The 16,457-nt window shown below is 49.5% G+C and overlaps 1 protein-coding gene across 1 annotated transcript in view; it reads left to right on the top strand.

Moving 5' to 3' along the window:
- Nucleotides 1-14,174, top strand: part of LOC136118046 (membrane cofactor protein-like) — a 131,353-nt gene extending 117,179 nt beyond the window's left edge. The window contains exon 9 of the mRNA XM_065871171.1: nucleotides 14,086-14,174. Within this exon, the coding sequence (XP_065727243.1) occupies nucleotides 14,086-14,174 (89 nt within the window). The remainder of the gene's footprint in view (nucleotides 1-14,085) is intronic.
- The last annotated feature ends 2,283 nt before the right edge of the window (nucleotides 14,175-16,457 follow it).

Below are 16,457 nucleotides of genomic sequence, written 5' to 3'. Positions count from 1 at the left end.
TCATGTTTCTGTGTGCCCCTATGGCACCCAGCACCATATTGGACACACAGCTCTTGGTTAATAGGCATCTGTGGGATGGAAACACACACCAAGCCAGCAGAGCTAACTGCACATCGGCAAGGAGCCAGGCTCAGTGCCCAGAAGAAGCAGCACCAGCACCCAAGGCCCATGGAATTCTGGGCTTTCCACTCCATCACTACAAGGACAGACCACCACCCTATCCCATAGCCAGAGGTGGTAGCCACCCACTCCCAGGGACTGTGTGTGTAAGTGCCAACAGCGAAAGGAGTGTTGGGCAAACAACTCTGCTTCCCTGGGACTCCTGCTGTTCCCAGGCCTCCATGAGTGAGGCCACACGTATGGTCACTCCTCCAAGGAAGCCACCGACCCCCATGATTCCCTCAACCCAACAACAGCCTGGCCAAGCTCAGCTCTGCCCACAGAGAAGTCCAGGGCAGCTGGCCACCCAACAGGCTGTAAGCCTCTTACAGATTAAAGGTCCTAATTTAAACCTCTATTTGAGGTACCACAAGTGGGTCAGCGCTCTGCAGGCCGGTCAGCACAGTTGATGGAAGAAGCAACTACGATCCGAGAAAGGCTCCTCTCCTCTGTGGGAAAGACGGAGCCAGAGAATTACCGAGCTAAGTGGTCATTCTGAGGGGGGAGCTGGCTCACTTCAGCCTACCAGGGATCCACGCCCCCAGACAGTGTGAACTCTTAACCTCCCCACCCAATGCCCCTGAGAAACAGAGAACAACGGGGCAAAGTAATAAGTCAGGATGGCCTTCCTCTCCCTGCCCTTGGTATGGAAATAGCTAATCAAGTCAAGAAGCCAGAGAAGAGGCAAGGGGCTGGAGATGCTGCACTCCAGGGGGTCACACCTGGTGACTTGGGAGGGGAGGCGACCTCTGCTCCCACCCCTGGTGAGGTCTGCCTGGCCTCTCTCCCCAGCTCGCCACAGCAGGAAACACCAGGCACAGGGAAGTGCGGGCAGGAGTGGGTAAGCAGCCACAGACAAACCTCAGATCATGCTGTGACAGCCTGACTCTGCTGCTCTTAAAAAAAAAGTCTCCATAGAGATGGCCTCTGGGGAAGCGGCTGGAACCCATGCTCTACACTTAGAGCAAACAAATCCTTCCAGTGCTTGTTTCTCAAACTTTCTGGACCCTAACCCACAGTAAGAAAGAAAGTTTAGGGGCTTCCCTGGTGGCGCAGTGGTTGAGAATCTGCCTGCCAGTGCAGGGGACACGGGTTCGAGCCCTGGTCTGTAAAGATCCCACATGCCGCAGAGCAACTAGGCCCGTGAGCCGCAACTACTGAGCCTGCGCGTCCGGAGCCTGTGCTCTGCAACAAGAGAGGCCGCGACAGTGAGAGGCCCGCGCACCGCGATGAAGAATGGCCCCCGCTCGCCACAACTAGAGAAAGCGCTCGCACAGAAACGAAGACCCAACACAGCCAAAAATAAATAAATAAAATTTAAGGAAAAAAAAAAGTTTACAAGGTGGCCTGGTGGCCTGGTACTTACATACATGTGCACTTGTGTGTATACAGATACATATATCTGTAGATATATATATATGACTGAGACTTTCAGGAAATCATACTCATCTTTACTACATACTATGCAATCTAATATTTTCTGTTACAGTCTTTTTTTTTTTTTCCACATTGGTCCCAACCCACTAAATTGATTGATTTCACCACCCATTAAGGTGTCTGGTCTTGCAGTCTGAACACCTCTCTGGGGAAAACAGGAGGGGTTCTTCTTTTCGAAAGACCTTTTAAAACTCAGTCACAGACTAACCTTCCCACAAAGCCAAATCCCATGAGTGGGGGACGTCAGCAGAGGGGTGGAAGAGCCTGCACAGCAACCACCAAGCCCTTCCCCGCCATATGCTTCGGACAATGCTACTCCCAAGACCCCCGAGTCTGTCCCCTGCTACACTCGGGTGCAGGAGCGCAAGGGCTCTCCCCTCCCACTCCAGCGGTGCCTTCCGGTGCTGGCCAGCATCTAACCCGGCCTGGCACAGGGCCAATGTTCAATCAACATTGTCCCCTGGGACAAGGCATGGCCTCACCACCCCGCAACCTCACCCCTCCATGAATGAACTTACCTATGACACACAAAGGCAGAAATGACAACACTGTACTGCCCATACTGGGTTTTTTAACTCTCCAGACAGCCTATCTGTACAGCAGATACACGACAAACTCCTAGAGGACAGAAAGTTTGTTCTTTTAATTTATTTTTTAACTGAAGGTATACAGATACTCTATAGGAATTTTTATGACAACAGAAACAAAAACCATATAATTTAAAAATAAGCCCAGTCTTTCTGCTTTTCCAAGTGGCCCATGAAATCCTGCCACATTCCTCCTCCAAGCAGCCTTCCCTGATGGGTCAGAATTGCTAGTGTTCTCTGAACCCAATACCTCGGTGATATAAAACTCTAATAACTCCCTTCCACTCTCCCTGTTCCCAGAAATGCAACACACTGGCCTCTCTGTGTCTGTAATTACTGCTTGGCTGGGTATCTGAGCTGGGAAACATGTCACAGAAAAAAGCTAGCATAAGCATTCCATATTCTGAATTAGTACGTTTAATTTTCTTTTTTAATCTTAAATTTTTTCTTTTTTTCTTTTTTTTTTCTTTTTTGCCACACCATGCAGCGGCATATGGGATCTTAGTTCCCGGACCCGGGATAGAACCCATGCCCCCTGCACTGGAAGCACAGAGTCTTAACCACTGGACCACCAAAGAAGTCCCTGAATTAGTACGTTTTGAAAGTCAATTTTTTTCTATCTTCTCTCAGGTAAATTTTTTCATCCCCTGCTCAGTGGAGCAAACACTGGATCTTTCCGTAACAGTGCACAGAGCCCACCAACGGCCACCCCCCTCCAATTCTCCACTGCTTCCTTAAGCTCATCAGGGCCACTATTGTGGTTGTCACTTACCAATGACCTTAAAACCCAGAATGCCTACACAGTATATACTCATCTGAGTCAATTCCCAAAGACTCCAGGAAAAACAAGTGTCTTATCCCTGTTTAAAGAGCTCCATAAGCACTGACGGCTCCCCAGCCTATGGCAGGGTTTTATACCTTGGGATCTGTGAGTCCTCTGATGGTATATGTCAAATCATGTGCCGTCATGATTTTATTTTTTTTCTTCAAGCAAGAGACTACAGTTTCCATGCAATTCCTAATGAGAACTGGCACAAAAAGAGGTTAAGAATCACCAAAATCAAATTCTTGGAAAAAGCTGGTCAGGGTGCCCTGCCCTGAGGCTGGCCCTCCCAGAACACAGCCCCTCTCCTGCCACACACACCCACTCAGGGCACATGACCACCTCCTCCCAACAAGACATTTCCTCCTTCGTCCCTGGGGGTGAAGCCCCATTCCTTCAACACCCAGCTATTAACAAATACACATTTACTGAGCACCCGAGAGGGATGGAGTACTGTGCTAGGCTCTGAGGATTCAGCCATGAACAGATGGATGAGATCTCCTTGCTCGTGTTCACCACCTCTCCAATTCCCACTTCTGGCTAATATAACACTTTATCACACTCCATCCGTGTCCCTTTTACGCTTTGTCTTGTATTTAGCATGGGTGTCTGTCTCCCTCATTAAGCATTAACTCCCTGAGGACAGAGACCAGGTCCCATTCACACTGGCACATTCCTTCCTTTCCTGTGCCCACCCCACTCCATCCAGAAACACAGAGGCTTTTCCACAGGAGGCCCTGTACAAATGTGTGGCAAGAAGAGAAGCTGACGGGTTGGCCGGTGGTCTAAGTAGCAAAGACTGGCCCACTGGAGACAAGCCTTGCTCATCGATGCCGGGTCCAGGGCACGCAGGAGATGATCTCTACTGCAGCAGAAAGTAATCAGGGCCTCTGTTCCCAGCCGGAGCTGCAGTTCTCAATCCAGCTGCTCATCTTTTAAATCACACTTCTGGTCACGGCAGTTGGAAAAACAAGTCCACGTGCACATATCCAGCTGACATACCTCCTGGACTGTCAAAATGGAAGGAAAGCGTACTGCACAAGCATTTTCCATATATAGGTGAATAGACGGAAGACATGGCACAACGCTTCAAGGGCATACCACCTCTCTCTCCAAGAAGAGAGCTGGCCCCATTCACAATAGCCCAGGTATGGAAACAACCTAAATGTGCTCAACAGATGAATGGATAATGAAGATGTGGTACATATGTACAATGGAATACTACTCAGCCACAAAAAAGAAGGAAATAATGCCATTTGCAGCCACATGGATGCAACTAGAGATTATCATACTAAGGGAAGTTAAGTCAGAAAGAGAAAGACAAATACCATATAATATTACTTATACATGGAATCTAAAATATGATGCAAATGAACCTATCTATAAAAGAGAAACAGACTCACAGACATAGAGAACAGACTTGTGGTTGCCAATGGGGAAAGGGGGTGTGGGAGGGATGGACTGGGAGTTTGGGACTAGCAGATGCAAACTATTACATATAGAATGGATAAACAACAAGGTCCTCCTGTATAGCACAGGGAACTATATTCAATATCCTGAGATGAACCATAATGGAAAAGAATATAAAAAAGAATGTATGTATAACTGAATCACTTTGCTGTACAGCAGAAATTAACACAACACTGTAAATCAACTATACTTCAATTTAAAAAAAAAAAAAGAAGAAGAAGACAGCTGGCTGCCCTAGCTACCTTGGCCATCTCTTCCAGCAATCCCTGCTATGCTCACCTCCAGAGCAGCTTCTGAGCACAACCACCTACCTCCTAACTCACAACACGCTGGTGCCACCACCTTCGCATCCTGGGTCCAGGTAGGAGACACAAAACGCCAAAGGAGGGACAAGGGCAGCCCAGCTGTCTGCGTACCTGAGTGCGGTTTACACGTGCCCAGACAAGCAACTTTAAGGATATCCTCTTCAATACAATAAATGACTCCTTTGCAATGAGAGGGTGGGATCTGCAAAGCACTGGACCACACTGTCATGATCATCTCATGGTGGAAGACCTGAAAGAGTGGCTCAACTTAAACAGAAATTATATTTCTTTTTAAACTGGAAAACAAGGTTGCAAAATTTGCTGACTTCTTCTGTAATGAGTGCCTATCAGGAGAATGCCGATTAATGACTATTTTTTAAACAAACAAATAAGTATTTAATCTGTCCCTTTAAGGTAAAGTGACATTTTAAAAATGGGTAAGAAAGCCTTTACTTTTTGAAAGAGACTTATGTCACGGAAAGAGCATTTCAAAAACTGGCATTTGGAAATCATTTCCACCATTACATGATGATATTACCAAATTTGACAGAAAGACGTTGTCTCTAAAACCTTGTATCCGTGGACGCCCATAAGACAGGATACACTAACTTGTTTTCAAATCTCTCAATGAAGTGAACGAAATACAGTATTTCAGGGGTCTTAAACCCATTTAAATTATAAGTTGAAGCCACAATAACATCTTTATAGAGAGGACTCTTTCAAAACACCGTGACATGAACCAGACCTTCAAACTGCCACATTGCAAAATATGACCCATGATATTCTGAAACAATAAAATACACTCAATTGCATGGTTCTTACTAAAAAAGAATCATTCTTAATAATACGTTTCATTTAATTCCTCAGCAACATCAATCCACCTCTTATATGTGCCAGGCGCTGTTCCATGCTCTGGAAATACAGCAGGGAACACAGACAAAAACCCCTGGCCTCATGGAGCTCACATTCCAGTGGGGAGAGAGAGAAAATCTATGAAGTAACAGAAGTGCACAGTTACGTTAAACGGTGATGGTGCTATGGAGAAAAAAACATTGCAGGGAAGAGACGCAGGAAATGCTAGCAAGCGTGTGTGGGTAGGCAGGACACTGAGAAGGTAGTATCTGAGCACAGACCCAAAGGAAGCGAGAGTCAGCTACGGGTCTCCCTGGGGGAAAGTATTCCAAACAGAGGGAACAGGAGGTGTAAAGGCCCTAACACAGGAAATGCCTGGTTTATCTGAGGAACAGCAAGGAGGCCAGTGTGGCTGGAGCAGAGTGAAGGAAGGGAAGAGTAGTAGGAGGGAAGGACACAGAAGCCAAGTGGGGCCAGACTAGGTAGGCCTGCAATCCCAATAAGGCAGCCACTGGGCACATGAGGTTGCTGAGCACATGAAATGTAGCTGGTCCCAACTGCCACGTGCTATGGGTGTGACGTAGTACAAAAAGAACAACAAAATACACATCAAAAATGAAAACAGTTTTGACGTACTGGGTTAGATTATTAAAATTAATTTCACCTACTTCCTTTTCCTCTTAAATTTAGCTACCAGAAATTGTTAAATTACACATGTGGTGGTCCTGTGTAATTCATTATATTTCTATTGGACAGTGTTCATAAGCTGCAGGGTCTTTGCAGACCACTCCAACCATGGCTTTCACTGAGTGCGGAAAGAAGCCACAGCAGGGTTTTGAGCGTGGCAGGCATGATGTGACTTATGTCTCGTGGGATCCTTCTGACTACTGTGAGGACCACAGCCTGTAAGGGGCAAAGGAGAAGCAGGCGAGAGATGATGGTGGCTTGGACCGTGGTGATGGCAGTGGAAGCAGTTCTGACTGGTCATAGTCTACGTATATTTTGCAGGTAGAGTCAACAAGATTTCTTTGATGGACTGAATGAAGGACATAAAAGAGAGAAGTGAAACATGACCATAGGCATTTTGGATGAGCAACGGGAAGGCTGGTATTCTCATAACCAAGATGGGAGACGGAAGGAAGAATATATTTGCATCGAAAAATCAGAAGTTCAGTTTTGGGCATGTTAAGTATGAAACGTCTATTAACATTCAAGTTGAAATGTTAAGTAGGCAGACAGACACATAGGACTGTACTTCAGGAGCTTGAGCTGGGCTTGAGAAAAATAATTGGGGGTCATCAGCATGTAGATTTTTTTCTAACTTTCCATTATGGAAAATTTCAAACATAAACACAACTAGAGAGAACAGCAGAATAAACCCCCAGGTACCCACCAGCCAGCTTCAACCATTATCAACTCATGGTCAGTCTTGTTTATCTCGCGGGATTACTCTGAAGTGAATTCTAGACAACATCCGTACAGGTGGTATGTAAAGTCATGAGTTGGGAGAGGATCACGAAGACAAAGAAGGTAGACAGCAGGTGCTCCAGGCCTTCTAACATTCAGAAGTCAGGGAGACGAGATGCTGAGGAGGGATGGCCAATGAGACAGGTGGAAAACCAGAAATATATATCCTGGAAGTCAAGTGAAGAAAGAGCTTCAAGAAAAAGGGTATGACCAGCTGTGCCAATATCGCTGAAGCTACTTCGATGAAGACCAGGGAGGGGCCACTAGACTTAGTAATATGGAGGTCACCGCTGGCCTTGGCAAGAGCGCTGCTGTCCTGAGTGGCTGGGACTAGCCTGACTGGAGGGGTCTGACAGAGGAAGTGAAGGGAGCAAGGACTGGAAACTCTTTGGGGCAGAGAAACGGGCAGCAGCTAGAAGAGGTGAGGTCAAAGAAGGCCTTTTTTAAGATGAGAAAAACAGCAGCATATGGAAATGATCCAGGAGAGAGGGGAGAAATGGTGATGCAAGAAGGAGAGGGAGGTGCTGGAGCGACATCCTGAATACATCTCAGGGTGAAATTTAGTGCAAACAAGAGGGGCTCCCACAGGACCATAAGTAGTGCAGACAGAAATACAATATATCCAGCCATTTTTAACTTTTTGTGTTTTGTAACGTATATAATGTATTAGCACGGCGATGCTGTATACATACACGCGCGCACACAAACACGCAAGGAAACTTGTTCGAAAGTTTTAACCAACACCGGTGCATAATCAAAATAATTAAAGATTACGTAATTAGAAGAAAATAAAAACATAACACCAAACTCTAAACTATGTAGCCTTCAGTAACAGGACATGTATATCATGGCATATTCATATATTCTGTATTATTATCTTAACTATAGAATAAAAGACCTAGGAAAGGTGAAAGAATACTAGTCTTTGTATCTGGGAATATACTCATTTTTATTAACTAAGATTTTCTGTTAAAAGGCTCAGACACTATAATCCAGGAACTGCAATATAGCTGCATTTGAACTGGAAAAATACAAGAAGCATCACAGACCACTCTCAAAATCAAAAGTCACAGTGTCCAAACAAGTCTGATTATTTATTCACAGAGAAATGCAAATCAGTGAAATGCCTTATTAACAAGACAGGCCTGAATTGTACCATTAGATTCTGCTACTGAGGCGGCAGTCACCCAATACCGTACTGCTTGGCAAAAATACAGCAGGTCGAGAAAGCAGGCCTAATTAGGCAGGTAGCCTAATCATTATGGGCCAAAGCCCCAAAGCAACCGGAAGTCCACAAAGACACAGAAACATCCGACCTGCTCAAAGCACATGCCAGCACCATGGCATGCGCTGAGCTCTTTAACAGTTCTGAGCACCTTCCAGATGTTTTTACTCAACCCCTCTACAGTCTGCCAGTTAAGCAAGCTCTCCACGTGAACTCGCCTAGTTATAAAGGCTCAAGCCCAAGAGTGTCACATGGACACACGCAGTCACTTGGTGACACTGCTAGAATCCATGGGCACGGCTATGAAACAGGGACATGCCACAGAAACCACACCTGGCTTCGCCGTCAGTACTGGGGACACCACTTATCAACCACATGAAAGGACAGCATGAGAACATGAATACTGAGCCCTAGGACGTGGCAAACGTGTCAGCACAGAAGTGATGGTCATGGTCACCCGACTTGGCTGGGATGAACATGGGGTGGGGGACAACAAGCAGACCCACAACAGCTCTCCCGTGGTCCGACTGTAAGCTCCTTGAGAGCAGGGCCCAGCCTGTCTTTTCACAGAAGTATGCCCAGTGCCTGGTACAGTGCCTGACACATGGGAGGCTCCCGAGAAGTATTTATTGAAGGAAGGTAAAAACGACTAGTTACGTTAAACCACAAAGATGAGGAATAATGAAGAATGCTCAAAAATCACCAAATGGTTCAACAAAACTCAGGAAAGCTTTCGATGGCAGCTGAGTGGAGACAGAGCAGCGGCAGCTAAGTCAATCTAAAAGGTAGAATTGCAAAGCATCATTCTTTTCAGGATGAACATAACCTTTATGAACAGAGACGTTGAGATCAATCATGAACTAAATGAAACATGGGGATCTTGTTTGGAGGCTGATTCAAACAAAACCAACTCTTTAAAAAAAAAAAATGGCAACAAGCAAGGGAAACGTAACTGAATGGATGATTGGTGACATGAAGAATAACGGTGCTTTTGCAGGGGGTGATACTACTACTGGGATTATGTTTTTTAAAATGTATTACGTTTTTAGCGATTCATCATGAAGTATTTAGGGATGAAATATGATGTCTTGGATCTGCTGTAAAATAATCCAAGAAGGGAGTAAGGAATAAGGTCGATGAATGTACAAATGAAACAAAAGGGGCCATGTGTTGATTACAAGATAAAACTGAGTGACGGGAACACTGAAGTTTCTTCTACTCTCTCTACCGTCATAGATATGTGAAAAGTTCCATAGTAAGAATTTTAGAAAGGAGAATAACCATAATCTCAAACTCCACTTAATTTCCTTGTGTCTGCCCCAGTGCGGGGAAATGTGGTATTCTGGGTCATACCTGGACATGGTCATTTCGGAGGAGACCTGCAGGACAGAGCTGACAGTCACTGTCATCACCTTCACCTGGGACTCACCTGCTTCAGCTCTGCTTCCACCCTGGGCCTGAGACGCCTCCAGGCTTCCTCTCATGCTGGTTTCTGCTCTCCCGACTCAATCTTACCTTCCCTGCTACTGGCTGGCTTCTTTCTTCCCCAGCCCCTGGCTTTATCCAGTGATGTGGGGCTGGTTACCCACCTCTTTGTACCAGGTCATTCTCCTCCTTTCTCATTGTCCTAAGGCCAACGGTGTCTCTCATTCCCACACGGTCAACCGTTCTACATCCTTTCTCCTTAACAGCACTCGCATAACCAGTCCGTCCGGGTATGTCCATCCTTTGCCCAGATTTGTCACACAGGCTGCCGTGAGCTCCTCTCTTGCTCCACTTACCTCCTCAGATCCCTCCTGCACATTTCCAGGACACGCACCAAACAGGGATGCGTCAGCCAGTTAAACATGTGTGTGCCTGCCATGTGCCGAGCACAGGACCCCACACGGGGCCACAGCGGTGAACACGACACACACAGATGTGCTCACCCGAAGCTTATGATCTAGCACAGGTTCTACTAAAATTGGTTCAACTGCCCATACACCTTCCAGACCACACTGTGAATCCTTTATTTACCTCTGTATCCTCCAAGCTTCACACAATGCCCAACCCAGAAGAGATCCGCAATAAGTCTGTAGTAAATGAATGTTTCTCCAAGTCAGTGTACTTGTCTAAACATTCGTGTAAACCCGTGCAGTCTGGGGTCACCCTAAACTGAAAGGTATTTAGAAAGGATTTCTGATGAAGACCTTTTTACTTTTTTCTTTGATGAGGACAGTCACAGGCCCGGCCTCTGGGGGGAATGTGTGTAGGGGAGGTGAGAAGTAAGGCCCCTAGAGCCAGGCTTACCATTACCAGCTAAAAGCAGCTCTGGGTGTGCTTAGCTTCCGTCTCCTTTGCTATTCGGGGTCGTCTGCTCCCTCCTCTCGCTGCCAGCCTCCTCCCTTCCAGCTGCAATGGGAATAAACCTCAGTTACCAACCCCCTGCCCCCCTCCTGCATGGCTCTGAGCACACGGTTTCCTCTTGCTACTTCCTACCTCAGCCCTCAGCAGAAGTGGCCCAACTGCTCTTCTGCTACTGTTTTATAAAAGCGAGAGCTTGAAATTCATCCTGTTCCTACCCAGGAGTTTCACCGAGACTCCAGCATGAGGCCCGAGTCAAAAAAGGTGGAGACTAGGACACAAGGGGACTCTGTAAGGTTGGCTGCAAGAATCCTGAGTACTGATTCCAGCCTCAAGCCAACGCAGACACACACCCCACAAACCCCAGGCTGCGGGGCCTTATTCCGACAGCGGATGAGTGCCAAGTTCAGGCAGACAAACCAGGCTGGGTTGCAGGCTCTCTCTGCAGATGCATCTCCAGGGCCTTGGAACTAAAGGGCATAGTGAGGCCGGAGGTGACAAGGCAAAGGTATCAAGGGGAAATATGCTGCAGGACTTGGCAGAACCAATGAGCCTCTCCTTCTCCTCACCAGACACTGGGTTTGGGTTGGTCCGTTCTCCTCTGCATAGGCCTGGGAAATGAGAGGGAGGGTGGCTTGTCACACCAAGGCCACAAGCCTTCCCTGATGAGGAATGTAGGTCTCCGGGCTCAAAGAAGTATACGTGTGAGGGACTGCGGGGACAGGCACCCTCCAGGCTTCAGGAAAACAGATGAAAATGAAAGGGGTTTCCCAGATCCAGGATCACTATCTTCGGGCTGACTCTAACAATCTACCATCTCAATTGCCACATCATCCTGTCATAGGATCACAAAGGAAGGCCCAAGGCAGAATCTTCAAGAACCCTAGGAATCTGGCCATAGTAAGCATCCCCAGTGGTGATCCAAGCACTTTTCTGGTGGTCTAGGACAGAGATTAGCAATTTTTTTCCCTGAAGGGCAAGACAGTAAAGACTTTAGCCTTGTAGTCATACAGTCTCTGTTGCAACTACCCAACTATATCAATGTAGCATGAAAGCAGCCATAGATGTAAACAGTGAGCATGTCTGTGTTCCAATAAAACTTTATTTACAAAAGCAGGCATCAGCCCATGGGCTGTAGTTTTCCAACTCCTGGTCACTGGGAAAACCAGCTCTTCTAGCACTCCCAAGCTCCCAAAAGGAACAGGGGCCACCCTCTACTTGGAGGGCTCCCGCCCCCTCTGGAGACAGGGGCCTGCTCTAGGAACCAGGCCTCCATTCCCCCTACTCCCTCCCACAAGACTCCAAAGAAATCTGGGCTGCTGGTTTCAAAAGCCCCACCTGCATCGGAAACCTGAGCAAAAGTGGAAAAAACTTTGGAAATCATATGTGAAGGCTTTAGATCTGGAAGAAACTAGACCCTTAGACTAGACGCTAAGGCCTGGAAAAGGAAGTGACTTGTCCAAGATCAGGTAGTTGGCAAAGGCCTCCTGACTCTGTCCAGGGCTCTTATTCCTCTAGAGTGATGACTGGAAAGGAACCAGAACAAACAGCCTTGCTGGCGGAGGCTAAGGACCTATGGCACATCTCTTTAGCACATCCCAGGGCCTCTCAGTAATTTATAAGTGAATGGTATAGCAAAGGTCAAGGAGAGAGCTTGGAGAGGTAAATGTATATATCTGTCTTTCCAGTACATATCCTCCTGGACATAGCCACTAGCGAGAAGAAAACTTAAACAGAAACCTGAACTTCAGAATGGGGTGTGGTTTGGTAGAGGACGTGGGCGCTCATCAGCAGAAACTGGTCCAGCAGTCTGGGCGGGCCCTGGGGTAATAAACAAGTACAAGGCATACAGCCTCACCCAATTCTAGGCCTATGCCCCAGGCCCTGGGATCTCTCTCTACACTACCTTCTCAACAACCTCATACCTTCAAGGCTTCATAATACAATTTCCTCCAAACCTCTTCCCAGAACTGACTTCCATCGCAAATTTTATTTGCCTGAGCATAAACATTTCCATCAAGACACTCTGCCACTGTCTTGGGCAATATGTCTAAAAGCAAATCAAACATGACTACCCCAAATAAGTATGAACCCTGATTCTTCTATTTCTGTCAGTCATTAAGGCTCAAAACGTCAGCGCCTTCTCTTCGCCATGTTCTGTCCCCAAGCCAAAGGGGCTCTCTGAACTACTTCTTCCTCTGCATTCTCCATTCTCACACGCTCCACCCTAATCCATCACCTCCAGTCTGGAATATTGCCAATCTCCTGCCTGGAGTCCCAGATTCTGGGCTTGTAACAATGCCAGCTGATCTTCCCCCATATACCCATCCTCCTCTCATCTACCATGATCTCTTCAAGGTCAAAGCCCAGTCCTACTTACTTGTGTCTTCCCAGCTCCCAGAACCTTACCTAACATGGTAGGCACCCAAAAAGTGCTGAATGAATGAGTTCTAACTTTCCTCAGGACCCACGGCCACACCAGAAACCTCAGGGCCTTCCTATTTCCTACCACCACTGCAAGCCCAGACTGCCGGGTTCTGCAGGCCTTCCATCATCTCACCCACCCTTCCCACCCCAGGTCTTACCATCCCAGGAACAAGCCTCCACCCAGCTAATCAATGCCTGACCCTCCTCGTGTGCCAGTCATTCCTGTATCCACAGCTCTGCCCACGCTCTGCTCACCCTGCCCTGCAGTGACGTCCATGCCCTTCCCCCTCCATCCAGTCCAACTCCTACGCAACTGCCAATTACTGAGCTCTGGGGGAGACAGGGGATGCAGGAAGGCGGAAGATGACAAAAAATGGGGAAGGGGGGTGCCTGATATGAACACGCTGGGGTCTCTGATCCCTAGAGCCATCACCCTCCCAATAGGTTGCAGACAATTAGAGAAGGAAGAGGCGGGAGGAGGAGCCAGATTTTTCCACTGAAGGAAAGGCATGATTTTCATCACTGCTTCTGTTGCCCTGGCAACCAGGGACAGCCCAGTGGAGAGTACAGTAAAAGAACACCATGTTTATCTTTGCTGTCTGATCCACTTCCCTGTACACCCTTCCCTGACCATCCTCTAGCCCTTAGGCCTGCTCCAAATTTCTTAGAATGCCACCGCCATCCCATCCTTCCAGCCACTCTTGCCCAAAACCTCAAAGGCAGAGTTAATTTCTCACTCTCTTTATCCAACCCTATGTACCATGTATCCTTCCACTGCAACGTTCTGGGGGTCATCTCACCACACCCATTTGCCGCGCCAGGGGACCTCAAGAACAAAAAACTGGCCTCAGAGCACAAGAATGGCATCCACTCCACCAGAAGGTGCACTGGGCAAGAACATGAGGAAGGCTGCCCAGCCAACCCCTCTTTCTCAGCCCCAGACAGCTGGGGTAGAGTGGGCCCCTGCTCTCCCATTTCCCCCTCCTGCAGTCGGAATCAGGAGAAGGAGCCAGGTTGAAGCTGAGGGCGTAGAAGCGTCCACAGATCCTGACTTCCGCACGGACACAGTGTCTGTGTGACCTGAGAGTGGAGACACAGCACTCGCCCTGGGAGATTATATAAGCGTTATATAACATGGTGGCACCAATGAGCACATAGACGCAGTTGTTGAGTGCCAGGGACAGGCCGAGAGAACCAAACCCAAGGGGCCGGAGGTACAGCCCTCTCGCCACCGATGCCAAAGCAATGCCAGCCAGGCCCTGGCTGCCCCAGCCCTGTCTCTACCTGCTCTTTCCACCCCAGAGGACACAGAGGGAGACTTGCCTGGCTCTGCATTCTTCTTCCCACGCCGGGCAGCAGGGAGGGGCCACAGCACCATCACCACCCTGGCCCAAGGCAGCCTCTGTCCAGCTGCCCTTCTCACAGGGGAGCAGCAAGGGGGCCAAGGGCAGGGGAGGGGTGTGGGCCAGCAGCCCCCTGCTCTCTGTCCTTGCACCAGAATGTGTTTGTTTGGGGAACCAGTGCTGCAGCGGCTCCAGGATTGGCTGGGCCAGCCTTGCCTCTGCTCTGTCATTTGCCGTTCCTCTAAAAAACAAAACAAACAGAAAGGGAAAGAAAAAAAAAAATTAAGCACATTTGGCAAATGCCGAATCCCACATTTTGGTCTATGGCTACAAACAAAGCTGGAAGGAGGGGGTCCTAAGGACATCACCCTCTTTCCCTACCGCTCCCACCTCCCACCGTATCCTGTCCAACCCAGCACCTATGAACTTAGTCTGCAGGCCTGGAGACTCCCTTTCACCTCCGGACACCGACCCTCCACCCCCAAGACCTTCTCCCAGCCCCTATCTCTGCAACTGTCTCTGCTGCTGAAGCTTCTGCAATTCGACGGCAGCCCCCACCCCCAACCTCTGCAGAGCGCTCAATGCAAGCGGCTCCCAGATATGCACGAGAGAGCCAGGCGGCAGGCCTGGGGCAGTTCAACAAACTCCCCCACCCGCACCTCCACACCCACTTTATTAATTTTGGGTGGGGGGGTGACTGAACAGAGACATTGCCCAGTGGCATCTCCGGCTGCGCCTGCCTCGCCCGAGCTAAGCCTCTGGCCTTCCCGCCTCCTCCTCCACGCGCACCTCCGCGCCCCCTGAAGAAGGGGGGAGAAAGAAATACGCATTAATATCACGAGCCTCCGCGCACCATCGCTCGCCCCCTCAACCACCTGTCTCTGCGCTCTCCTCCCCCACTGCCTTCCTCAACTCCGGGCACCCCCTCTGCAGCAGAGGGGCACCACGCCCACTGCGGAGCTGTGAAACGGAAGGTGAGGAGCGGGCAGGGGCTCCTGGGCCGGGCCCAGGGGGCTGCTAATCCACCTCCCCCGCCCTGCTGGCCCCGGCCCCAGAGCCCAGGGACCGGCCCGGGCTGCTCCCGGCCCGGATCCGCTCCCACCCACGCGGCGAGGGCAGCTGCGCGGGAAGGCCGCGCCGCAGCGGGGGTGGGGGACGACCCGAGCCCGGCGGGCCCCGGGCATCGTCCCCAGGGGGCCCACCCCTGCCCGGGGCTCTCGGAGACTTCCCGCAGGCCCGGCCGCGGCGCCCCCCACCACACACACACACACCCGCCCGGGGCCCCGCTCTTACCTCCGGCGTCCGCATCCCTCCCAGGGGACCGCACAACCTCCTCGGCGCCCCCTGAGCGCCCCACGGGAGGCGCGAGATGCGCAGCCGCTGCTGACTCCGGCTCTGCCGTGGCCGCTTCCCGGGTGTGTGAGCTCAGCCCGCCCGCGCGCCCGCGCTTCCCACGCTCGGCGCCCGGCGCCGCGCCACCCAGCGGCCGCGGCCGGCACCGCACGCTGACGTCCGGGAAGATCTGCCGCAGCACCGCCGACTGGTTTGGAAATTCCCAGAATTTGACCGTGGGTTTGCAGTGGGGCGGAGGACCCCGCAGGCCGTTCTGACCTCCGGCCTTAGGGCGGAAAGGCTCCCACCCACCCCATCTCTGAGGGAGATTCCAGAGTCTTTGCATAAGTCCCTGAGTTTCCCCTCTGCTTCTCTGACCTTGCCTCCCTTATTTCTCTCAGGGCAGTGGAGACTGGTGAGGGTGGTGACTACTCATAAAATGGAGGTGGTGGGATCAAGGGTGGGCAAAGGGAGGGAAGCCCTGTGAGCTAGCTAGCATTTCAAGGTCTCCTTGGGCCTGTCTAGAGATCCGAGGTGTGTGCACCGGACAGTTCTTGAAAGAAATAAAAAAATAAAATAAATAAAATAAACGACAGATGCCTCAACCCACCTGTAAATTCTAATTCGGGAGATTTGGAGTACTGTTTTTTAACATTTTCTCGGCCCTAGATCCTTCAGAGAATTGAA

Source organism: Phocoena phocoena, chromosome 1, assembly GCF_963924675.1.
Source record: "Phocoena phocoena chromosome 1, mPhoPho1.1, whole genome shotgun sequence".
Taxonomy (NCBI): domain Eukaryota; kingdom Metazoa; phylum Chordata; class Mammalia; order Artiodactyla; family Phocoenidae; genus Phocoena; species Phocoena phocoena.
This window is presented reverse-complemented; position numbering and strand designations above follow the sequence as displayed.